The sequence below is a fragment of the Girardinichthys multiradiatus genome, chromosome 12, assembly GCF_021462225.1.
Source record: "Girardinichthys multiradiatus isolate DD_20200921_A chromosome 12, DD_fGirMul_XY1, whole genome shotgun sequence".
NCBI lineage: Eukaryota > Metazoa > Chordata > Actinopteri > Cyprinodontiformes > Goodeidae > Girardinichthys > Girardinichthys multiradiatus.
Window position 1 is genome coordinate 3,415,155 of NC_061805.1, and position 25,223 is coordinate 3,440,377.

Below are 25,223 nucleotides of genomic sequence, written 5' to 3' on the forward strand. Positions count from 1 at the left end.
AAAGGCAGAACAAAGAAACCCGAATAGAACTGGCTCAGTAGAGGCAGGAGAACTGCAGAACATGGTCAGGTTACAATGCTGGCAGAGATAACAAGCTGACGCCTCCCTCCAGGTTCCTGCTTCTTCAGAAGCTATCTATATTAGGGTAAACAAGAAGCACCTGCAGAGCTGTACCTGCCAGTCACACCATGTAGGAGGAGAGAATAACAGCACAAACACAAACACCTGCACAAATCCCCTGTGGGTATGACATAATGATCGTAGCAGAACATCTTAATCCACTCCTAAAGCATTTTCTCCTGCATTACGTAATAAACATCTTCCAATATATTACTGAGAGCCTGAGTTCATAGTAGTTATTTAATTAGCAAGTATTTGTTGCAGTCCAGGCAGTTCTTTACAATATTGGAAGTGCGTATATGGATTTTGCAATAACGATCCAGTTGGAAAATATTGTGCAGACCTAATGAACACCTTAACTAAGGCAAGCGAGGTCTCCAATGCTTTAGATGTTCTGTGTTCTTTTGTGACCTCCAGGGTGAGTTGTTGATGCATGCTTGAAATAATCTTGGTTGACCAGTCATGCCCAGGAAGGTTCACCAATGTTCCATGTGGATAATGGTACTGTGGTTAACTTAAGTCCCAACGAAATGGCTTTGTAACCCTTTCTACACTGAAGGATGTCAATGTCTTTGTTTCTTGTCTGTTCTTGGCTTTCTTTAGATCAGGACATTTCTTGTTTTTCAGATCTTTTTGCCTACTTTATACTGTCTGGCAGGTTCTATTTAAGTCATTTATTGATTATACAGTTGAGGGAGTAATCAGTTCTGGATATGTTTCCAGAAATTGAACAAAAATGAGTATGAGTGAAAGAATGAGAAATAAATGTTATTCAATTCACCTTAAATCTCTTTGCTGAGCATCTGGAGTTAAAATAAGTGTGGACAAGCTAATGGTTTTAGAGAAGAGTTTTCCAGATAAAGATGCAACTCTGGATCAACTACAATTGTGTGGTTAAAAAACTACAGTGTTCTGCATTAAACCATGTGAAATGAAACTATGTGTCTGAACCCATTCTTTACAAACAGCTACACATCAGACGTATCAGTTAGGTTATCAGAATTCCTAAACTTGACATAGGATGGGTAAACACACCTGTAGATAAAGGTGACAGCTAACAAAAATCACCCACGCCCTGTTTCTGCTACTTCTCCATTCTCCATTCTTGTACTAACATGAGAACTTAGTTTGCTTTTTTTGTTTTTATGCCATTATGTAAAATAAGGCTCATACTGAGGCTGGATTGTAAGCAACGATCCTGGCTGCCTTCTGCGATTGAACGCACTCTCTGCAGAAACAGCTTCTGAAATCCCGTCTGAAATCTTCCCTGGCATCTGGTATCATCCGCCCATCCACCTCGCCCTTGGGGGCAGGATTTTTTTATGTGTCCAAGAAAGTTAAATCACTGAGACCATACATTGACTTTAGAGAACTTAACATTACCATTAAAAATAAATATCCACCCCATCGTATTGATTCTGTTTTTGAACAACTTCAAGGGGCTACCATCTTTACCAAGTTAGATCTCCGCAATGCCTACCATTTGGTTCGCATCAAGAAGGGTGATGAGTGGAAAACTGCATTCAGAACACCATTGGGACATTTTGAGTATTTGGTGATGCCTTTCGGTCTCACCAACACACCTGCAGTTTTTCAGGCCCTTATTAATGACGTCCTTAGGGACCTCTTAAATCGATTTGTTTTTGTCTACCTAGACGACATATTACCAACATTCACTACATGTTCGCACTGTTCTTCAGAAACTCCTTGAGAATCAACTATTTGTCAAAGCTGAGAAGTGAGATTTCCATGCCTCATCCATATCTTTTTTGGGTCTCATTTTTGAGAGTGGACAGGTTTGGACGGATCCTGAGAAGGTCAAGGCAGTGGCAGAGTGGCCCAGACCAGAGAACAGAAAGCAGCTGCAATGATTCCTGGGGTTTGCAAACTTCTACAGATGCTTCATCAGGCATTTCAGCCGAGTTGCAGCCCCCCTTACCAAACTTACCTCCACCCTCCACACATTCTCATGGAACTCTGAGGCCGAGGGTGCGTTTTGTAAGTTAAAACAACTGTTTTCTTCTGCTTCCATCTTGAGTCATCCTAATCCTCACACCCAGTTCACAGTGGAAGTGGATGCTTCGGACTCAGGTGTGGGGGCGGTCCTTTCTCAATGTTCCCCCAAGGATAATCGCCTACACCCATGTGCATTATTTTCCCGATGCCTATCTCCATCTGAGGCAATTATGATGTTGGCAACCGAGAGCTTCTTGCCATTAAACTGTCATTAGAGGAATGGAGGCATTGGCTGGAGGGTGCAGAGGTCCCGTTCATCATATTAACTGATCATAAGAATCTTGTTTATTTACAACAGGCTAAGAGGTTGAACGCCAGACAGGCAAGATGGTCACTTTTTTTTTCTAGGTTCAACTTTTCTATCACATACTGGCCAGGATCTAAAAATGTCAAGCCTGATGCCCTGTCTCGACAGTTCTCTTCCTCAGATCACTCCAAGTGCAATGAACCCATTCTGCCTCTCTTCTGCACTATTGGAGCCATCACGTGGAAGATTGAGAACGAGATTCGTCAAGCACAACAAGTGGAACCAGACCCAGGAACCGGACCTCCTAATCGCCTTTTTGTCCCCAAGACTGCAATCATCAAGGTCCTCACATGGATTCACGTCTCCAAGTTCTCCTTTGGTATCCTTTTCTAAGCGACATTTTTGGTGGCCTGCTATGTACAGTGACATAAAGTAGTTTGTTTCTGCCTGCTCTGTGTGTGCCCGAAAAAAGAGCTCACATCGACCTTGTTCTTGACTTCTTCAGCCACTTCCCATACCTGGATGACCTTGGTCTCACATCTCTCTAGACTTCGTTACTGGACTACCTCCGTCAGAAGGTCACACCACCATTCTCACCATCATTGACAGATTTTCCAAGGCTGTTCACTTCATTCCATTAACGAAACTTCCTTCCGCCCGCGAGACTGCTCAGCTCATCAACCAGCTTGTTTTCCAATTACATGGCATTCCCAGCGACATTGTCTGTGACAGAGGTCTGCAGTTTGTTTCCCAGGTTTGGAAGTCCTTCTGTCAAGCTATCGGTGCATCAGTGAGCCTATCTTCTGGTTACCACCCTCAATCTAACGGTCAGTCTGAGAGAGCAAATCAGGAACTTGAATCACTTCTTCGCTGTGTCATCAACAATAATCCTTCTTCATGGCCCTCTCATCTAGCATGGGTTGAGTACGCCCACAACACTCATTCCTCCTCTGCCACTGGGTTAACACCTTTTGAAGCATCCTTGGGTTATTTACTACCTCTTTTCCCTCTCAGGAACAGGAGATCTCGGTACCCTCAGTCCAGCATCATCTCTGGCGCTGTAGTAGGTTTTGGAGGCAGACAAGGGAGGCTCTTGGGAGGTCGATGGAACAGAATAAGAGACTAGCGGATTGTCATCGGACTCCAGCTCCTCAATTCAGGGTGGGTCTGAAGGTATGGTTATCCACCCGTGATATACACCTGAAATATTTTTCTAAGAAGTTGGCTCCTCGATTCATTGGACCTTTTCCTATCACTAAAATCATAAACCCCTCTGCTGTCAGGCTGCAACTCCCCAGAACTATGCACATCCATCCTACGTTCCATGTCTCTCAAATTAAGCCTGTCATTCAGAGCCCTTTAAACCCCAGCAACCACGACCCACCACCTCCTCGGTTGGTAGATGATCAACCAGTGTACACCATGAGACGGATCCTTAATGTCCGTAGGAGAGGTTGTGGACACCAGTTCCTGGCCGATTGGGAGGGCTACGGATCTGAGGAAAGAGCATGGGTTCCCAAATCTTTTATTTTGGACCCTAGTCTCATTACGGACTTCTACAAGGCCCATCCGGAGAAGCATTCTGGTTCGCCTAGAGGCGACACTTGAGGGGGAGGTACTGTTAGGATTGTGTTCTGTTTGGTGGATCTGTTTGTGTTTACTTACCTTCCAGGGTTAGAGTGGCATGGGCGGAGTTTTCCAATCTACGCACCTGTCCTGGATTCTGCTGATGAGAGCAGCTAGCGTTTAAGCTCCTGGAAGTGATTCATTCCTCGCCGGATTATTCAGTGACACTGGTACTGAGTGAGACAGCCAATAATTTTTGTTTGAGACTTTCTTGAGTAACCTGGTGAAATTTGTGTTTTTCTAAGGACACTTATTGGAGTGTGGAACTCGCCTTTTGCTGGAGCTTAAGGACTTGTGTATTTGGATTCCTCTCCTGGAAACTCTCATCTGGAAACCAACCATCCTCCGTCCTGCCACTCTCTCTCTCTCCCTCGGACCTGGAACACAAACAGACACCGAAACCTGGAACACTTACCTCCTGGAATTCCCTCGCCTCCTCCTCCAAGCTGACCTCCAAGAGCCTGTAAGAAACAAAGAGACAATCTCCTCATTATACTCACCATTACTCCTGTGGATGACCAGCTAACTTCTTCCTATTCCTTTGCAGGACGAGCCCACTGTTTTGCATTCACTGTAAATAAACATCATTTAAATGTTCATCTTGTCTCTGTGTCATTGTTCTGTTTTTGCCTGAACTTGGGTACTCCTCTAGTTAAACCTCAACATGTTTGGGCTTCACCAAACATGATGCTTTACATTTTGGCAAAATGTCTGTATTGTGCTTATTGTTACAGGAGTCACATTGTTGCACATGCATCTTTGCAAACCTGGGTCATATTATTTTAGTGGTAGGAGGCTTTCTTTCTAAAATTCTTTTGAACAAGGCACACTTTTTCTAATTGTACTGTTTTAACATTAGCGTGCTGACTGAGGTCTGCAGAGGCTAAGATTGAGTTTCTGTGCTTTTTGTAATTTTTTGGTGTACTCCACTCTGTCCTTTGAGGATAATTTACCAGAAACATCTGGGAAGACTGGCAGCTGACCAAATAGTTGTTTTCATGTGAACGATCTTTGAAGAACGATGGTCCTCAAAAATTTGGAAATCACCTTGTAACCTTTCCTAGATTCATGGGCTGCAATTATTGCTTCTCTAAGATGATTGCTCATGTCTTTCCATCATGGCATTGTGTTAAAACACACGTGTCCAGACAAATTCTCAAAATTCCTTCAATAAAGGTAGTCACACTGGCTGGTGATCAAATGTAGAAGTGAATTACATTAGCAGCACCTGGTCACTACGTTTCCTCTTACATTCTATGGAAGCAAGGCCATACTTACAACCTCCTTTTTGTTTAGTAAATAGGGAAATTTGGAATCTGTTCAGTGTTTTTATCCTGACATTAAATGAAAATAATTTGAAAACTTAGTAAAGGCCATATAATTTTTTTTATATTCATGAAACATAAAACTGAAAGAGGGTGAACTTTGTTTTCACTTTGGCTGGAGGTACAAGTTACGAGATTCTTGCCCTTTGCCTTAACAAGGGCCCCTGTATTATTATCCAACATCAAACTTGGGAGACAAAAGGTCCTTGAGATGAACATTGTAGATCTATCAGGGAATACTACAACATATGATTCTTATAACAACAGGTTATACAAATCGCAATAGGAAAGACTTGGAAATTAGTTCAAATTTCTCTCCTGTGACATAGTTGAATAACTTGCAGACAGCATAGCATTGTTTTTTTCAAGTTAGAGCCAACCTTGATGCCACTGCAGTTGCATAGCATCGATTGTTGGGTGAAGGGACAACATTTCTACTGATCTACTGATCTACTCATCGCAAATAATTTGTCTGCCAAAGGTTTTGTCTTTAATATGTAAATGCAGGAGATTGTGGACTTTTTATGGGAAGAAACTTGTGCCATCAGAAACTGAATTTGAATTGCTCAGACTGAATCTGTATTTGTGTAATTTGAAATTAAAAGCATTGGTTTGAAAATGAATTACACTAAACTGAAACTGAATATAATAGTTTAAAACTGAATTTGTTTGCTTTGAAAATTTCTTTGCTTTGTATTGAAAATTCAGTTTGATTACTTTCACTTTCAGGTCTGAAATTCAATTTCAGTTCCAAAATTCAGTTTTTTGTGTCACACATCCGGGTCCCACCCTATCCCATGATTCCTTGCAGGTCGAAGTAGATTGCTCAAAGTAGCAAAGGCCGGAGGAGAGAGAAAAGTTGTGAATAAAATTGGATATATTGCGCATTCTGTGAAATAACTGAACTTTTACAATATTTTTAGACGTCAATGTAGTTGTGTAAACCTAAAATATCTGATCAGTTTATGAAGATATCGCTTAATTACACAAATGCGCTGATGTGTTCGTCCGCTGCCCCAGCAGCCGGCTCACCTCTGGCCGGGTGGTTGAGGTGCGCTAAACCCCAAGAAAACAGCTGACTCCCGGCACATTGTTTTCAAAATTCCACTAGGTTTCCCCAATAGGTGGAAGTTAAACAGATATAATTCAGTCAGATGAAATCTAATATTAATGTTTGGTTTATTTATTATAATAATGATATTATTATTGTGCTCTGCAAATAAACTGATTTAAACTTTGTTCCTAAAGTTGACATGTTTAAAGTGTTTAAAGCTTTACAAATAAATTAAACAAATGGTATTTGTCATCAATATATTTTATCAATATTTTCAACATTTTAAATGGCTGAATAATGAACAAGATCATAAAACAATAATATTTTAAAACAAAACAGCATTATAAGCCATCAGCAATATGTAAATAAAAGGGTAAATAAAAACCGTGTAGTTATTTACTGTAGAAACAGCGTTATTAACCTTCAGGCTCCATTTGTTCGGCTTCACAGCTCTGTGCTTCACACTAACATGGTTGCTAGGCAAGAGAAACGCAGACCGACGTAACACCGGCGGTACACTATGCTAATCTGGCATGTTTAGCTAATAGCTACAGTTAGCATAAGTGTTACTGTTTGACCATCATTTGTTTACAAGACGCTTCTTATAGATGTTTATTTGACTCGGTGATTGACATCCGCCAAGCTTAACATGCTCCAGTTCAACATGCCGTCAAGGAAGTTTAACATGATGTGAAATGTAAATCAATGAATCTGTGTTTGATTAATCTGTGACTATCCTGAAGGACCCGGATGTGTGACACAAAAAACTGAATTTTGGAACTGAAATTGAATTACAGACCTGAAAGTGAAAGTAGTCAAACTGAATTTTTAATACAACGAAATACATTTTAAAAGCGAATGAATTCAGTTTGAAACCATAAAATTCAGTTTCAGTTTGGTGAAATTCATTTTCAAACCAATGCATTTAATTTTAAATTACACAAATACAAATTCAGTCAGAGCAATTCAAATTCATTTTCTGATGGCACAAGTTTCTTCCCATAGGATTTAGCTGTGGTTTGAAAACCAGCCGCCTCTGAATCCAGCTGGAACACACAGTTGAAGGAAGCAGAAATGAATAGAAGTGAATTTGCAGTAAATCCTTTCCTTTTGTTGGTGGAGAGAAATACATAGCTTTTCAGAGGTTGCAAAGTGGAGCACTAAATAGAGACATACTGTCAATAAAAGTTTGTTTTCTCTTGCTTGTTTTTTTATTTCTCCTTTCCACAGGGCCTGTATATCTTCTTAGTGTATGCTGTTTACAACAGTGAGGTAAGAAGGTATTCGAGACCATTGTTAGAGCTCCTGCTAAATCTGCAACAGAATATCAAAATGTGCTCTATAGTTGTGCAATGTGTATGGATAAACAAGTGGGAATAAAGCCTGAATCTTATTTAGGTGAGGAATGCCATAAAGAGGATCAAGGAAAAGAGAAAGGCCCTATCTTTCACGGTAAGGGGGCACACCTCCATCCACATACAGAGCTGAGAAAAAGTACATATATATATATACATATATATATATATTATTATTGTTATTATAAATGAATTGAGAGCAGCATTTTGTATTTACTTTGGTAATCTTTGTTTAATATTAAAGTTAATTTTGTGATCTGAAGCTTTTGAGGTGCAACAAAACAAGAGAAGAAATCTGTAATTGAGAAGCTGGGTTCTGACATGTTTTGTAGAACTGCTCCCAGCCTACCAGCTTCTTACCCTCCCAGAGGGCTCCAATAACCCCCTGGAGCCGGAGTCCCCCAACCTCCTCCAGCCCAGAAACAAGTGAGACCTCTGGACCCTTCAGTTCCACTTCCACATCGCTAGTCATCAAGAACGGTAGGTTGCAACAAGCTTTTGGTTCAAATATTAACCCAGTCTTTCACTGGGAAAGGAACAAAGATTAAAACACAAACTCTTTGGGTGAAGAGAGGGGCTGAGCTGTCCACTGATCACCACCTGGTGGTGAGTTGGAGGAGGAGAAAGCCGGACAGACTTGGCAGACTTAAGCGCATAGTGAGCGTCTGCTGGGAACGCCTGGCGGAGCCTTCGGCCAGGGATGTGTTCAACTCCCACCTCCAGGAGAGCTTTGACCAGATCCCAGGGGATGTTGGAGACATAGAGTCCGAGTGGACCATGTTCTCCGCATCTATTGTCGATGCTGCTGCCCGTAGCTGCGGCCGTAAGGTCTGCAGTGCCTGTCGTGGCAGCAATCCCAGAACAAAGTGGTGGACACCGGCAGTAAGGGATGCTGTCAAGCTGAAGAAGGTGTCCTATCGGCTGTGGTTGGCTTGTGGGACTCCTGAGGTGGCTGACAGGTACCTTGAGGCCAAGCATGCTGCGGCCCCAGGAGGGGGAAGCAGTGCTTCACCAACACTGTTTATAGTGGGGGTGGGAGGCTGCTGACCTCGACTGAGGGCATTGTCGGGCAGTGGAAGGAATACTACCATCACACATTCTCTGGTGGAAACAGAGGCTGGGGACTCGGGGTTGGACTCTTTCATCACCCAGGCTGAAGTCACCCGGGTGGTTATAAAGCTCCACGGTGGCAAGGCTTCGGGGGTGGATGAGATCCGCTCTGAGTACCTCAAATCTCTGGATGTTGTGGGGCTGTCATGGTTGACACGCCTCTTTAACATTGCGTGGCGGTCGGGGACAGTGCCTCTGGACTGGCATACTGGGGTGGTGGGCCCCCTTCATAAGAAGGGGGATCAGAGGGTGTGTTCCAACTACAGGGGGATAACACTCCTCAGCCTCCCTGGTAAGGCCTACGCCAGGGTATTGGAGAGGAGAGTCCGGCCGATAGTCGAACCTCGGCTTCAGGAGGAGTAGTGTGGGTTTCGTCCCGGCCGTGGAACACTGGACCAGCTCTATACCCTCTACAGGGTACTCAAGGGAGTTTGCCCAACCGGTTCACATGTGTTTTGTGGACCTGGAGAAGGCATTCGACTGTGTCCCGCGTGATGCCCTGTGGGGGGTGCTCCAGGAGTACGGAATCGGGGTCCCTTTATTAGGGGCCATCCGATTCCTGTATGAGCGGAGCAGGAGTTTGGTCCACATTGCCGGCACTAAGTCGGACCTGTTCCCGGTGTATGTTGGACTCCGGCAGGGCTGCCCTTTGTCACCGGTCCTGTTCATAACTTTTATGGACAGGATTTCTAGACACAGTCAAGGGCCGGAGGGGGTCTGGTTTGGGGACCAGTGGATTTCGTCTCTTCTTTTTGCAGATGACGTGGTCCTACTGGCCCCCTCTAGCCAAGACCTACAGCATGCGCTGTGGCGGTTCGCAGCCGAGTGTGAAGCGGCTGGGATGAAGATCAGCTCCTCCAAGTCAGAGGCCATGGTACTCGACCGGAAAAGGGTGGCTTGTCCTCTTCAGGTTGGAGGGGAGTTCCTGCCTCAAGTGGAGGAATTCAAGTATCTCAGGGTCTTGTTCACGAGTGAGGGAAGAATGGAGCGGGAGATCGACAGATGGATCAGTGCGGCTGCCGCAGTAATGGGGGCACTGTGCCGGTCCGTTGTGGTGAAGAGAGAGCTGAGCCGAAAAGCGAAGCTCTCGATTTACAGGTTGGTCTACGTTCCTATCCTCACCTATGGCCATGAACTTTGGGTCAGGACCAAAAGAACGAGATCCCGGATACAAGCGGCCGAATTGTGCTTCCTCCGTAGGGTGGCCGGGCACGTGAGGAGCCAGTTGAGGTGGCTCGGGCATCTGTACCGGATGCCTCCTGGACGCCTTCCTCGGGACATGTTCCAGGCACGTCCCACCGGGAGGAGGCCCAGGGGACGGCCCAGGACACGGTGGAAGGACTATGTTTCTCGGCTGGCCTGGGAACGCCTTGGGCTCCCCCCGGAGGAGCTGGAAGAGGTGTCTGGGGAGAGGGACGTCTGGGTGTCTCTGCTGAATCTGCTGCCCCCACGACCTGGTCCCGGATAAGCAATTACATAGGGTTTGTGTAATAACAGAAAATGTGAACATTGTTCACATTTTGAAATGTCAGACCTGAAACTTCAGAATCTTTGTGTGTGATAGACCAACACAAAGTAGAGAATTGTTGATAACTGATAAGTGATTCATGGTCTACAAAATATTTTACAAATACAAACCAAAAAAGTGTTGTGTGCATTTGTATTCGCTCCCTGGGTAAACACCTTGTAAAACCACCTTTCAGTTGTGGGGCATGTTTTCACAGCATTGCATGTCAGAAAACGTTTTGCACCTTCTTCTGTACAAAACAGCTCAAACTCAGTCAGACTGGATGGAGAGAATCTGTTAACAACAATTTTCAATTCCTGCCACACATTCTCAACTGCATTTAGGTCTAGTTTGATTGGGCCATTTTAACACATGAATATGCTTTGATATAACCTGCTGTTATATGAACCTCTTGCCCAGTCTCAAGTCTTTTGTAACATCTAAGAGGTTTTTCACCAGTATTGAGCTTTATTTAGCTCCATCCATTGTCCCATTAACTCTAACCAGTTTCACTGTCCTGCTGAAGAAAAGCATCCCCACAGCATGATACTGCCCACTCCATGGTTTACTGAAGGGAAGGTGTGTTCAGGGTAATGGGTAGGTTTTTTTTCTCATCAGACCAGAGTGCCTTCTGCCATATTATAGTTGAGTCCCCTACATGCAAACTCCATGCAGGATCTCTGCAACTCCTGCTGAGTTTACCAGGGCCTCTTGGCTGGTTTTGTCAGTGTAGGTGGATGTCATGTGCTAGTCGGTTTGCAGTTGTGCCAAACGTTTTTCAAATTACCGATGGTAGATTAAACAGAGCTCTGTGGGATGTTCAAGGCTTGGGATATTGTTTTATAGCATAACTGCTTTAAACTTCCTCAACCTTTTGGGACCGTTAATAAAACAACTGCATTTATACAGAGACTGAATTACACACAGATGGACTATATTTACTAGTTAGGGGACTTCTAAAGCAAGATACACTGGATATTATTCACTAGGGTTGGGACCCAGCCATGGGGTTATAACAATAAAGGCCAGTAAGAACTTTTCCGGAACTTTCAAAATAAATTACATAAACCTACTTCCAGCACAGCCAGGAACAGGAACAGAAGGGAGTAACACCAGACTTCCCATGACATCACTGCTTCAATAAAAACCCTGCGTTTTGACAAACAGATCTATTTCCATGCGGATTCCATATGGGAATCAGACAGGAGACGTATCAAAGAAGTATGTCTCTTTGCTGGCAAGCAGACATAACTGGATCCAAGAGTGTCATACGATCACACGATCATATGCAATAAAGTTAAGTAATTACTTGCTGTTCGAGGATCTGGCATTCATTCATAAGGGTGTACAGAGACAAGCGTGACTTGACTTTTTTTCTGAGGCTTCCAGAAGCATCCCCAATCGAAGTGGATTTCCCCGCGGCCTTGAAAAGAATGCCGGGACCGCATCGCACTCCTTTCTGCGTGCACGTCAACCCCGCATCGCAGCCATTCAAGGAGCCGAACGTGCCTTTGTTGCACGGTTCGATGATTGCTAGCTAAAAGCCCTTCCCCACAGCTACGGAGGTTAGCTGCAAGTTAACCCTTTGTTTACCCACACCTGGATGTTTTCCTCAATGTCCAGGACAACGTCTCTTTATCACAGTTCATGTAGGAGTAGTAGTAGTGTTTGGACAGAGAAGATTAGTTTAGAGTTAAATAATCTTAAAAATGTTCACTTAATGACGTTTCCTTTTGTTTCTGTGGAGAAACCCAGCTACAGTAAGTGCTAGCAGACTAGCACTCCTCTAAGGATGTGTTCTGTGTTGTTTTTTTAAAGTTAGAACAAACTTTAATTAAAGGGTGGTTTTTAAACACAGAATATCAGCCAAAACTGCTATGAATCAGAAAAAGGCGGACCCAAGATTCAGCCAGACACAGTACTGAAAGTTTAAAAGGTTTATTCAGCCACAGGAAAACGTCACACAGGTAACACTCCTCACAGCTTCCAGGAATCACTGAGGCAGAAAGAGGGATTAGTGACTTGTAGTCTCTCCAGATTTTGCAGGGATCAGAAAAGCCACTAACCTGCTTTTGTCTTGAGTGGAACTTGAAACCCAGAGGGGAAACCTCAGTGGGCGGCAGGCGGTGATCTCCACAGCACAGGTAAGAAGTTACTCCAGGCTGAATAATCCGAGGGCTAGGCTGGCTCAATAATCCAAGGACAGAAACAGGGTCAACGATCGGAACAAGAGGCGTCAGGCAAGGGGCAGGCAGAGGCATAAACCAGATGCAGGAAACTAGGTCGACAACCAAAATCCAAATAGTCCGACAGGGAGCAGGCAGAGGCATAAATCCAAAAGGCAAGGCAAGGTCAAGAACAATGATCAGACAGGAAGGAACGCTGGATATCTACTCACACGAATGGCTTTCAAAAATCTGGCACCGTCTGCTTGTCAGAGTCAGTATATATCAGGGAAGACACAAGTGCTTGACATTCCACAGATTGCACTACACTGCAGCAGCCACCAGGTGCATCTAATCTGCTGATTGCAGCCAGGGAGACAGGGTAGAGCAGACGTGCCAGAATCATAACAAAAACGCGCTCTCCACGCTTATGCATTTCAATCCTTTTATTAGTGGTATTTTAAAGGTATGTGTTTGATTCTGATGACAAGCTATATGCTTCTTTTGTTAGCTCCAACCGCTAACCTCTAAGAACACGTGCTCGCCCACTTTATGAGTCAGCTGAAGATCATTTATCCAGAAAGGTTGTTAGTCTCCAATCTAGGAAATAATATTTCCCTAAAAATTATTTTACTAAAAATAATAACTAATTAAGCACCTTTGAGACCCAAAAGGTCTGGTTCTTATTCAAAATAATATTTCCTTAAATGTTATTTTAAGAAATATCGGCAGCTAATTAAACACCTTAACAGGCTGTAATATTATTTAATAAAATGTTAAGTATTAATATTAAATAAGATTCATATTCACAACACTAGAAATATTATTTGCCAAACTTTGGTAAGCCATTCATCATTCTGTTTCACAGTTATGAACATCTTTGTGTTGGCTTGTCACATAATAACCAAATGAATGACACTAAAACTTGTGGACAAAAACTTAAACAAGAATAGTTTTGCATGGCACTATTTATTGCATTAATTATGTAAGCCACGGCAGTTAGCTGAAAAATGTAAATATATCAGTAAGCAAATCTAGAATCAAAGGTATGTTCATCAGCCGTTTTATGGACTAGCTGAGCTAAGATTTTGCAATATGTCAACCCCCTAACCTCCCCCATACTGCTGGTTGTTCATTCATAGTTCTGATGAAGCTCTGAAGCATATCTGAGCGCTAAATTATCTTCTTGGCACAGCTTAGTTTTTGACAGCACAAAGGATTACTACTCATAATATAAAATCATATTAGTCTGTGCATGGCTTTATATGACTACTCTGCTACAGAACAAACATTGTGTGTATCTGTGTTGGATGTGCATATATTCACTGGCAGCTGTACGTTTCAGTGCTTCATAACATGGTCCAAGAGGTAAACTTTTAACCTAAATGTATTTCGAAGATTCCTTAAAAGTTTTCACTTCTTTTGTACAACTATATAACCAAGCAACGAGACAACAGACCTTCAGCTCTCAAAGCCAAGATAATAACAAGGAAAGGTTTTCTTAAACACCAGTATTGTGAGTTTTGAAAGTTCATAATTTCTATGCACAACCCTGAATCATCTTAAAGTTAGACTGCTGTTAAAGAGGACATAAAAAAGCCTTGCGTACTGCAGGAATAAAGTATGACTCATTATTGAACTTTTGTAGCATCCAGATGCTTTTCTCTGGTACAGAAAATGTCTCTAAGATAAAATTCACCAATTACTACATTTAATTCTGCCATAGGCTTTATTTCATGTAATAATATGCATTTATTTCAGGCTGGCCAAACAATCCAGAAATTTTTGAATAGTAAATCTCCCACTCCTTTGTAATGTCACCATTGCTTGTTAAAACACCTCAAAGGTGTCGTGGCCTCAGGGATACCGGTATATAATTTGTTCAGGACTTATTCTTTTCCATTCTTCCTGTAAACAAAAGGTTTGCAAGATAACAAGTTTTTTCACTTTCATTTTTAAATCCAAATTCTTCACAAATGTTCTTCTTTGGACAGGTCAGCAGTTAAAGGTTGGCCAGTCTAATACCTGTGCCTTATTACCCTATTTGCCTTGAGGGTGTGCAGAATTTGGTTTTATAGTTTTTGCTGAAAACTCCTCTGATGTTCCTCAGTGGCAGAATAGCAGCCCTTCTTACTGTTTTCGTGTCATTTAGATAAAAACAGAGGCAGCATGGGGGAGAGGCCAAGGGAAACAGTCATAGACCTAAGTTGGTGTTGGTGTAAGAGGGGAGATATCTACATGAATGGTGCCATGGGCAAACCTGAGATCAGGACATTTTGATTTTAAACCTGAGTTGATCAAATCCATCCTGAGTTATCTCTGTAGTTATGCTGCTATAGGCTTAGGCTGCTGGAGGACATAATGACCACTTTCACCCTCTTTGCTACATTCTCACACTACTCTCTAATTCTGCATTATTTGCTGTTATTTCAGTTTTTAACTTTATGTTCTCCCTCTTTTCTCTTCCTAGAAGCTACACCTGGCCTGACTGTGTCTACCTGTGACACCTTTCTGGAGAGGGGCATCGTCCAAGCTTCTGCTGACAACAATTTAATGCTCACGCTCTACCAATGACCCACATGCCCCTGTCTTACAGTGTTTAACTCTTTCTCTCTCCTAGACATGGCAATTGAGTGAGCTTTTACTGTGACTAACTCTATGTGCTCTCTTTCAGACTCTAACCTTGAAAACTGGCTCAGAGTTTATCTGTTCTTTCTTTCTAGGTGAAACGACTAAAGGAGCTACATCCACTAACATTTACTTTTCCTTCCCATAGAAAGGACTCCTGGATCAGTGCTTCTGTGTTCTCTTTGTGTCTCTGCTCTGTTCTCTCAAACCCCCAGTCGGTCGTGGCAGATGGCCGCTCACACTAAGCCTGGTTCTGCTGGAGGTTTCTTCCTGTAAAAAGGGAGTTTTTCCTCTCCACTGTCGCTACATGCATGCTCAGTATGAGGGATTGCTGCAAAGTCAACACCAGTGACTGTCTACATGCTCAACCGGGAGGAGGGAATGCTGCAAGTTACTGAATGGATGCAATCTGCTGGGTTTCCTTAGACAGAAAAACTTAATATTCAATTTGAATAAATAGCTAACTTTGATTGCATTGTTCAATGGTTAGGATTAATTGGAATGTATGTACCTGACTTTTGTGACGTGCCTTGAGACATGTGTTGTGAATTGGCGCTTTATAAATAAACTGAATTGAATTGAATTGAATTGAATTGAATTGAATTGAATTGAATTGAATTGAATTGAATTGAATTGAATTGAATTGAATTGAATCGAATCCAGTCCAGATTCTTAAAAAAAATAAAGGTTTAAATGATTATTTAATCTAGCATTGGATAAGGTCTAAATCAGATACCAGTCTCAGTATCATTAGCTATTCCTGGTCTATGGCCATATTTTATCTTTCACCGTAATAAAACAAATAAACATTTCAATGTCCAGTCAATGGGCTGGGGGTCCTCAGCCCATTGACGGGGGAAATGGTTAAAACTAGAAAGACCTTCAGTGGGTGAATAATTCAACATCATTTATGACATTTGTAAGATGGAAAGAATAACTTATGCCATATAACTACAGAAGGGTCTACTTTTGAAAAGATGGGAAAGATGGATTAGATATGTTACACCACTTCACCCTCATTTGTCTAATTTGTGTCCAATTGTATCTGTTTGTTTTCTGTTTTCTTTGATATCACAAATGTGCATCCCACTCTTCCTGTTCTAGAAGGTTTTACTCTTAATTGTATATTCCACTGATGTAATCCTTTATATGATGCAGGGAGAACCAATCATCCTCCTCTGTAACATTTGTGAAATTACGTTTGTAAGGCGACGTAACTTAGTGGTATGTGCAGATGAAGGGATGAGAATGTTGAATTATTATGTGAACAAACATGTACACCGTAAATTATTATAACAAAAAGAGAATTTAAAAAAGGACAGGAGCCTTGACAACCCTGTACAGTCAGAAGACCTGTTTTTTGGATTTTAGCTGACAGCAGTCTGGATATTACTATGAATCGTGCTTCACTTCATGTAACCATTGAGTAATCATAGAGTTCTGTAAGATGTTCATGCTGCCGCTTAACAAGATAAACACGAACCTTTTGGTTTTGTGCGATAAAGTAACATAGATGAATGTATTGTAGGTCTTGAGATTTTTTTATTATGTTTTTAAATAACTACTTATTTTCGCCTTACTGAAGCTAAAAAATGTAATTTGAATCTCATCTTTTTTTTAATCATTAAAAAATCTAAAATCCTTTAATCAGTCTTGAATGTGTTGCAGGCCTGAAATATTGTAGTGTTTATGGAAAAATTAAGAAAATGAAGAAACATCTTGTTCAAGCTATTAAAAAGTTACTGCACTGAGAACTGTGAATGAAAAATGTCATGGTGGACACCATTCATGTGGAGTGCTGAGAATGTAGTCAGTTCACTAAAGCATATCTCACGAGTAAAGTGACATGAGGACAATAAACTTTAGAACCAAACAAAGCAATGTATTGGTAAATGAATGGTGAATTGACAGATTTCTTTTTTTTTGTTTTAACTGTTTGCATTTTAGCTTCTCTTTGTGTGTTCTAAAAAGCATTTTTTGTATTTCACTCAGACTGACTTACTTTTCATTGACCTTGCATAAACAAATATGTGGATCCTTAAGGACAAATCTAAACACCTAGCTGAAATACATGTTTTCTTCTGCTTCTTTCAGAGAGTTTCAAAAAGGAAAGCTTTGTCAGTTTCTCTTTGAGACAGGCATCAGGAAACCAAGTGAGTAACATTCGGGTCCACATGAATGAACCATGTTTTCTAAAATCCTAAAAACAGCACAAAAAGTAAGAAAATGCATGTTTTGGTGATTATTTCTTTGTTGAAACAATGCTTCTGATAATACATCTTAAACTATTAGAAAACCTGTTTGTTTCCCTTTAAATGGTGTCAAATTTGCAAGAGTCAAGAGTTACAGAGTTGAGTTGTCAGTTGCGCCTAAGAAAAACATGCCAAACTGTCCCTGCCAATGCCAAAAGGCAATTTCTGCAACTGACTAGTTTTGTCTTTTATTTTTATGGAGAACATTTATGGAGAACTAAAGCTGTTACCCTATTGGTGCAGCAGTTAGCACCCCACAATCCGATGGTTGCAGGCAGAATGTGATATTATTGCTGAATATGACATTGCTCCATATGTTCAGGTTCCAGTGTAATGTGCATATCCATCTGATGGTCCAGGACACCTGGCAACCCTGTGAGACTGAATACTTACTATGCAAAGTCTGCTCCAGGTTGTCTGGGGATACAGTTTTCTTGTGATGTCATGTGTTTGTGAAACTCACTTCTAATTCTGACATCTACCATTATATGAAGGTTAGTTTTCATTTGGAGTTGGCACTTCCCTCCAAATTCTGCTGCAGCTTGGTTATGCAGAGCACCAGCCCTATCCATGTCAGTCAAATGTGGCATGGTTAGAGCAGACACCAAATGACCACTGTAGCAGGGTCCATGCTAAAAGAGGCTGCTGTTTAAGAACCAATCAGGCACCTGATTGTCTGCTCCTGAGGTATACCTGAAGCTTAAACAGGGGTCATTAGCAGAATTAGCGGTTTGGCAATGAAAGAAAAAGATTTGGCAAGTTTTTCACACTCTCAGCTCTGCTACTCAACCCACAAAAGTGTTTTCCTTACAATTGTGTCACCATTTAAAGAAAAATAAAGAAACTTTTCAACAGTATTGATTTATTGCCAAGAAGCCTTGTTACAACAAAGAAAGAATTGACCACAAAGATGTCCTTACTTTTTGTACTAAGATATGAAGTTAGATATGAATATAAAATGAATGTATGTTTGTTTTGTTTATTTATTTACAGGTGGTGCAGCTGACTGGGTTTAAGTCATCAGGTACAAAGTTATAGTGTGCTTTAGCAGAATTTCACATATTACAAAAATTTGTTAAAATTTCAGTTCTTACAGATTAAAAGTATCTCTTTATAAAGGTTTGAATTAATTTTGTTTTATAATGATGAACCACATCATTATGTCAATTTTTCATGTGCTAAAGTCTTCACTGCAGTGACTTTAGATCCAGTTATGAGAAAATAGTTGCTGAGTGCTTTGCTGAGTGTAGGCACACTTAAAGGAAAAACTGAATTCAACTACCTTCAACTGAATTAGTTGTTTTGGACTCTAACATCTCTCACATTACATTAGAGCCTCCCACACTGCTATTATTCAATTAACAGAAATTAAGCCGAATGTAAGGGGAAAAGAAAGTACATCTTGCTGCCTTCATAGGATTTAAGATGGTAAGTAGCAGCCAGATCCAGCTAATGAAATGTACATAATTAAATGATCATCATCATTCTAACAACACTTTAAAAGAATGTGTGTTGTTTGTTTGTTACCACAAGGCCAAAGAGGAAAGACATTAATAATAACCATTGAGGAGCAATTGTCTCTGCCCTTTAATCTGAAAAAGGTTCAGGTCAGTTTCTGAAATATAAAATTCATTATTGTACAGTGCGAATAATTGGTTTCAAGAGCAAAATATTGACAATTATTTGTCTTTCCATTAGTCCCAGTGACTGCACTATAAGGTGAGGGCTTCATCTCTGTAAAGGCCTCAGTCAGCATCTTAAATGCTAAAGTCAGTCACATTATGTCCCTTTTCCTTGGGCTGTACTTTAGCTGGCACCACTCCGTGTGACCGTTTCATTACTGGCTTTTCCAGCCCGATATCTTCTATTTTGGTACTAGCTTGCCATCAGGTCCCATTGGGGCTGAGCAGGCTGAAATGTGAAGTGAACAGACTGCTGTTTACTGATTGGCCATGGGCATGGTCAGCCATAAGAGTCTGTGAGCAGAAAAACCATCTTCCAAAATCGCTAGACAACAGCCAAGCCATGGAATCATAACAAGTAAGCAGCAATGGGGGGTTTTCAATGACGTCACTGAAGTCGCCAGTCCGCCATCTTGGGTGTCTCCGTATCGCTTCACGCTTTTCACAACATTGCAACATTGCATACCTTTTCGACCATGGATAAGTATTTAGAGTCATTACATCCTCCTTATAAGGCTATATACCGCAAGAAAATGATGTGGTCATCAACAAGGTGGATCCATATGTATTGCCCGTCGGTTTGTTTACCACTACTATTTTTTCACAAATATTTTTTCATTGCCACAACATAGGCAAAAATTCATGGTAAGTTCAATATGACCTTTTATTGGTTAATTACATAATAGTTATATTACTAGATAATGCATTTACAGTATAACAGTAAAGGTAAACTGCAGCCCACATCTAGCTGGTCAAGGCATGAGAGTGCAGGTTACTTAAGTAGGTCACAGCACTGAGTGCTGCTCACGGTCTTACCAGACAAATTTCCAGAATATTATGGCAATACATGTAGAGAAACATTATTTATTTACCTCTCACCAAATGTGCACTGCAAACTGTTAGTGAGGTTCAAGGCGTCCAAATCCGCCGTGGATATCCGATATTCAGCCACAGTGGTCAACGTTGTGTACCCAGTGTTTTTGACGATAGAATGAACGTTGGGCACAACCCACAATTAAACAAGTTTTCTCCATAGTTAAATGGATGGTCTGCAGTTTTGCTTCACTGCTCATGCTAAAACAACAAAAACAGGCTGATCAAATGATCCTAGAGGCTATGTTGTCTGGGGCTTAAATGATCCTGGTAGGGTCTCACATGGCAAAGAGGCTGTGGGTGATGGGTCAGACAAAGACCAGTTCAAGACACTTTCACAAGGACCAAAAAAATCGAGGCATGTGACGTCGCCTGGTACGGCGAAGCCGGGGGTCCCACCCTGGAGCCAGGCCTGGGGTCAAGACTCCTCGGAGAGTGCCTGCTGGACGGGTTGCTCCTCGCGGGACCCGGCCAGGCCAAGCCCAAACAAGGATTGCGAGGCTATCCCCAAGTGGGCCCACCACCTGCAGGGGGAACCATAAGGGAGTGGCCTGCAGGAAGAGGCGGCAGGCTGGGGTGGGTTTGCTTGTTGCCCCCAGCTCAGCCATCTTGTGTTGGGGTCTACCCTAGTGGATGAGAGGGTCCCATCCCTACGCCTTCGGGTCAGGGACAGTTCTCTGACTTTCGTTTCGGCCTACAGGCTGAGCGGTAGTCCAGAGTACCCGGCCTTCTTGGCGTCCCTGTCGGGGGTGCTGCATAGTGCCCCTCCATTATTCTTTTATTTATATAGTAACACATGCTATAAGGCACTTCACATTCTTCTAGGAGACTTCAACGCACACGTGGGAAATGACAGTGACACCTGGAGAGGCGTGATTGGGAGGAATGGCCTTCCCGATCTGATTCCGAGTGGTGTTTCATTATTAGACTTCTGTGCTAGTTACGGATTGTCCATAATGAACACCATGTTTAAGCATAAGGGTGTTCATCAGGGCATTTGGCACCAGGACACCCCAGGCAGGAGGTCGATGATCGACTTTGTTGTCGTGTCTTTAGACCTTTGGCCGCATGTTTTGGACACTCAGGTGAAGAGAGGGGCTGAGCTGTCCACGGATCACCACCTGGTGGTGAGTTGGATCAGACAGACTTGGCAGGCCCAAGCGTATAGTGAGGGTCTGCTGGGAACGTCTGGCAGACCCCTTGGCCAGGGATTATTCAGTATTCAACTCCCACCTCTGGGAGAGCTTTGACCAGATTCCGGGGGAGGTTGGAGACATAGAGTCCGAATGGACCATGTTCTCTGTGTCTATTGTCAATGCTGCCATCTGTAGCTGAGGCCGTAAGGTCTGTGGTGCCTATCACGGCGGCAATCCCCAAACCCGGTGGTACACACCAGCAGTAAGGGATGTTGTTAAGCTGAAGAAGGAGTCCTATCTGCTGTGGTTGGCTTGTGGGACTCCTGAGGCAGCTGACAGGTACCATGAAGCCAAGCGTGTCATGGCCCGGGTTGTGGCAGATGCAAAAACTCGGGCCTGGGAGGAGTTTGGTGAGGCCATGGAGAAGGACTACTAGTTGGCCTCAAAGTGATTCTGGCAAACCGTCCGGTGCCTCAGGAGGGGGAAACTGTGCTTAGCCAACACTGTTTACAGTGGGGGTGACATCGACAGGTGACATTATTGGGTGGTGGAAGGAGTACTTCGAGGATCTCCTCTATCCTGCAGTCACCCAGGCTGAAGTCACCGAGGTGGTTAAAAAGCTCCATGGTGGCAGGGCTTCGGGGGTGGATGAGATCCGCCATGAGTATCTCAAGTCTCTGGATGTTGTGGGGCTGTTATGGTTGACATGCCTTTTCAGCATTGCGTAGCGGTCATGGACAGTGCCTCTGGACTGGCAGACTGGGGTGGTGGTCCCCTTCATAAGAAGGGTGACCAGAGGGTGTGTTCCAACTATAGGAGGATCACACTCCTCAGCCTCCCTGGTAAGGCCTATGCCAGGGTATTGGAGAGGAGAGTCAGGCCAATAGTCAAACCTCGGCTTCAGGAGGAGCAGTGTGGTTTTCGTCCTGGCCGTGGAACACTGGACCAGCTCTACACCCTCTGCACAGTACTCGAGGGTTCATGGGAGTTTGCCCAGCTGGTCCACATGTGTTTTGTGGACCTGCAGAAGGCATTCAATTGTGTCCCTTGTGGTGTCCTGTGGTGGGTGCTCCAGGAGTCGGGGGACCTTATTAGGGGCCACCCAGTCTTTGTACAAGCAGAACAGGAGTTTGGTCCGCATTGCCAGCACTAAATCAGACCTGTTTCCGATGTTCCCCTTTGTCACCGGTCCTGTTCATAACTTTTATAGACAGGATTTCTAGGCACAGCCAAGGGCAGCAGCGGGTCTGGTTTGGGGACCAGTGGATTTCGTCTCTTCTTTTTGCAGATGACATGGTTGCACTGGCCCGCTACAGCAAGCACTGGGGCGGTTCGCAGCAAAGTATGAAATGACTGGGATGAAGATCATCTACTCCAATTCCGAGGCCATGGTTCTTGACTGGAAAAAGGTGGCTTGTCCTCTTCAGGTTGGAGTGGAGTTCCTGCCTCAAGTGGAGGAGTTCAAGTATCTTGGGGGCTGTAATGAGCTTCCTCCGTAGGGTGGCCGGGCAATCCCTTGGCCGGGTACTCTACTGAGTCTGCTGTCCCCACGACCAGGTCCCGGATGAAGTGGAAGACGACAAGTACTAGTATGAGTAATCATGCTAAAACAACGAAAACAGGCTGCAGCTCCCACCCAAGATGGTGATCATGAAGTGCGGTTACATAACCGTGACATCACGTGAAAACCCTCCATTCTAACCCAATGATAAGGTCAGGCTTTTCTGTGCATCATAGGAGACTGCAATATTCAGTGGCAGCACAATGGTGTCTCAAAAAATGACGGCACACATTTTGGTCACACAGTAATGAAGCACATAACATGACGCTCATGGCTGGAGGTGGAGCTGGAAGCCAAGTTGAAACTCAACAGGTTTTGTGCTGAGCAGATTGAGATCAAGCATAGTGGATCCTGAAAACTCCTGAAACTCAGGAGTTTACAAGACATGGGGAAAAAATATATATATAGCGAGCGCACGAAATACTAATTTGTTCCCACGAAATAGTAATTCCTTCCCACAAAGTAGGCTTCAAGTGACCTGTGTTGCAGGAGATGTGTAACTAATTAGTGATAGAGCTCAGTGTACGGTTGGTGTGTATGTGTGGATACATGCGGTGGCGCTGTCAGACTAGGACCACAAAGAAGAGTGCTGAGAGGGAAAAGTGTGCATGTGGTTGTGTGTTTTGGCAGTATGCACAACGTCGACCGGGGCGGACGTTCAGCTGGCCACGGTACATTTAATGTGTAATCAGTGTGCAGTACAGTTATTAAAAACTCCACTGCTTCAGCAATCCGGTCCCTTCATTATTGTAGAAGTCTCACCCCCGTGACAGGCAAGTACAGGGACTGAACCCCGAAGTAAACAAACGTTTCGGCCCTGGAGGAAGCATCTCCTCTATGTTTCCCGACCACAGTCAGGAGACAGAAGCAGGAAGGGTTACACCTGGCTCTCAATATTCTATTTAAATGCCTATCAATAATGAGAATTCCTTGCGGTGCCGGGCTTTTCAGAATTTCTTTGTAGCTCCTCCCCAGCCTAAAATAAAACTCGATCAGACTATCCCTGTCCATCCAGTTGTTGTTTTGTTCCTCAGTATGTTTGAGAACGTGCGCTGTTTCAGTATTTTGTGCGCACGTTATATATACACTGCCTGGCCAAATACAAAGTCGCCACCTGGATTTAACTAAGCAAATAGGTACGAGTCTCCCATTGGATAATTACTGCATAGGCGATTATGTTTGAGCTGGCAACAAGTTATTTAACCTCAGCTGGTGCAATGAGTTGTTTCTCATTTCTTACGCAACCATGTCGAAAGACATCCCGTAGTCGTGGAAAAGATCTCAGTCTGTTTCAGAAGGGTCAAATCATTGGCATGCATCAAGCAGAAAAAACATCTAAGGAGATTGCAGAAACTACCAAAATTGGGTTAAGAACTGTCCAATGCATTATTAAAAAGTGAAAGGATAGTAGGAACCCATCGTCTTTGAGGAAGAACTGTGGCCGGAAAAAAATCCTGACTGATTGTAATCGGTGAACACTTAAATATTTGGGTAAATCGAATGAAGAAAAACAACAGTAGAACTCGGGGCTATGTTTAATAGTGAAAGTAAGAGCATTTCCACAGGCACAATGCAAAGGGAACTTAAGGGATTGGGACTGAATAGCTGTGTAGCCTTAAGAAAACCAGTAATCAATGAGGCTAACCAGAAAAAAAGGTTTCAGTTTGCTAGGGAGCAAAAAGATTGTACTCTGAGACAATGGAAGAAGGTCATATTATTTGATGAGTCCAGATTTACCCAGTTCCAGAGTGATGGGTGCATCAGGGTAAGAAGAGAGGCAGATGAAGTGATGTACACATCATGCCTAGTGCCTACTGTACAAGCCTGTGGGGGCAGTGCTATGATCTGGGGATGCTGTAGTTGGTCAGGTCTGGATTCAACAACAGTATATGTTCAAAGAATGAGGTCAGCTGACTACCTGAATATACTGAATGAATGGTTATTCCATCAATGGATTTTTTCTTCCCTGATAGCACGGGCATATTCCAAGATGACAATGCAGGGATTCATGTCCAAAACTCATTTTGAGAATTGTTTTGTGAACATGGATCGGTGCAGCAGCCGCAGTAATGGGGACGCTGTGCTGGTCCGTTGTGGTGAAGAGAGAGCTGAGCCGAAAAGGGAAGCTCTCGATTTACTGGCCGGTCAACGTTCCTACCCTCACCTATGGCCATGAACTTTGGGTCATGACCGAAAGAACGAGATCCTGGATACAAGCGGCTGAAATGAGCTTCCTCTATAGGGTGGCAGGGCACTCCCTTAGAAATAGGGTGAGGAGCTCGGCCATCCGGGAGGGGCTCGGAGTAGAGCCACTGCTCCTCCACATCGAGAGGAACCAGTTGAGGTGGCTCAGGCATCTATACCGAATGCCTCCTGAACGCCTTCCTTGGGAGGTTTTCCAGGCACGTCCCACCGGGAGGAGGCCCAGGGGACGGCCCAGGACACGCTGGAGGGACTATGTCATTTGGCTGGCCTGGGAATGCTTTGGGCTCCCCCCGGAGGAACAGGAGGAGGTGTCCTGGGAGAGGGACGTCTGAGTATCTCTACTGAGTCTTCTGCACCCGTG

General features: G+C 43.3%; 1 protein-coding gene across 4 annotated transcripts in view; it reads left to right on the forward strand.

Annotated features, from left to right (window-relative positions):
* Positions 1-25,223, forward strand: part of adgrd2 (adhesion G protein-coupled receptor D2) — a 106,126-nt gene that overhangs the window by 76,228 nt on the left and 4,675 nt on the right. For 3 of the 4 annotated variants that reach the window (XM_047380153.1, XM_047380152.1, XM_047380154.1), the window contains exons 21-25: positions 7,619-7,660; positions 7,787-7,840; positions 8,076-8,223; positions 17,248-17,306; positions 18,399-18,429. In XM_047380153.1, the coding sequence (XP_047236109.1) occupies positions 7,619-7,660; positions 7,787-7,840; positions 8,076-8,223; positions 17,248-17,306; positions 18,399-18,429 (334 nt within the window). The remainder of the gene's footprint in view (positions 1-7,618; positions 7,661-7,786; positions 7,841-8,075; positions 8,224-17,247; positions 17,307-18,398; positions 18,430-25,223) is intronic. The other variant, XR_007040446.1, reaches the window with a different exon arrangement.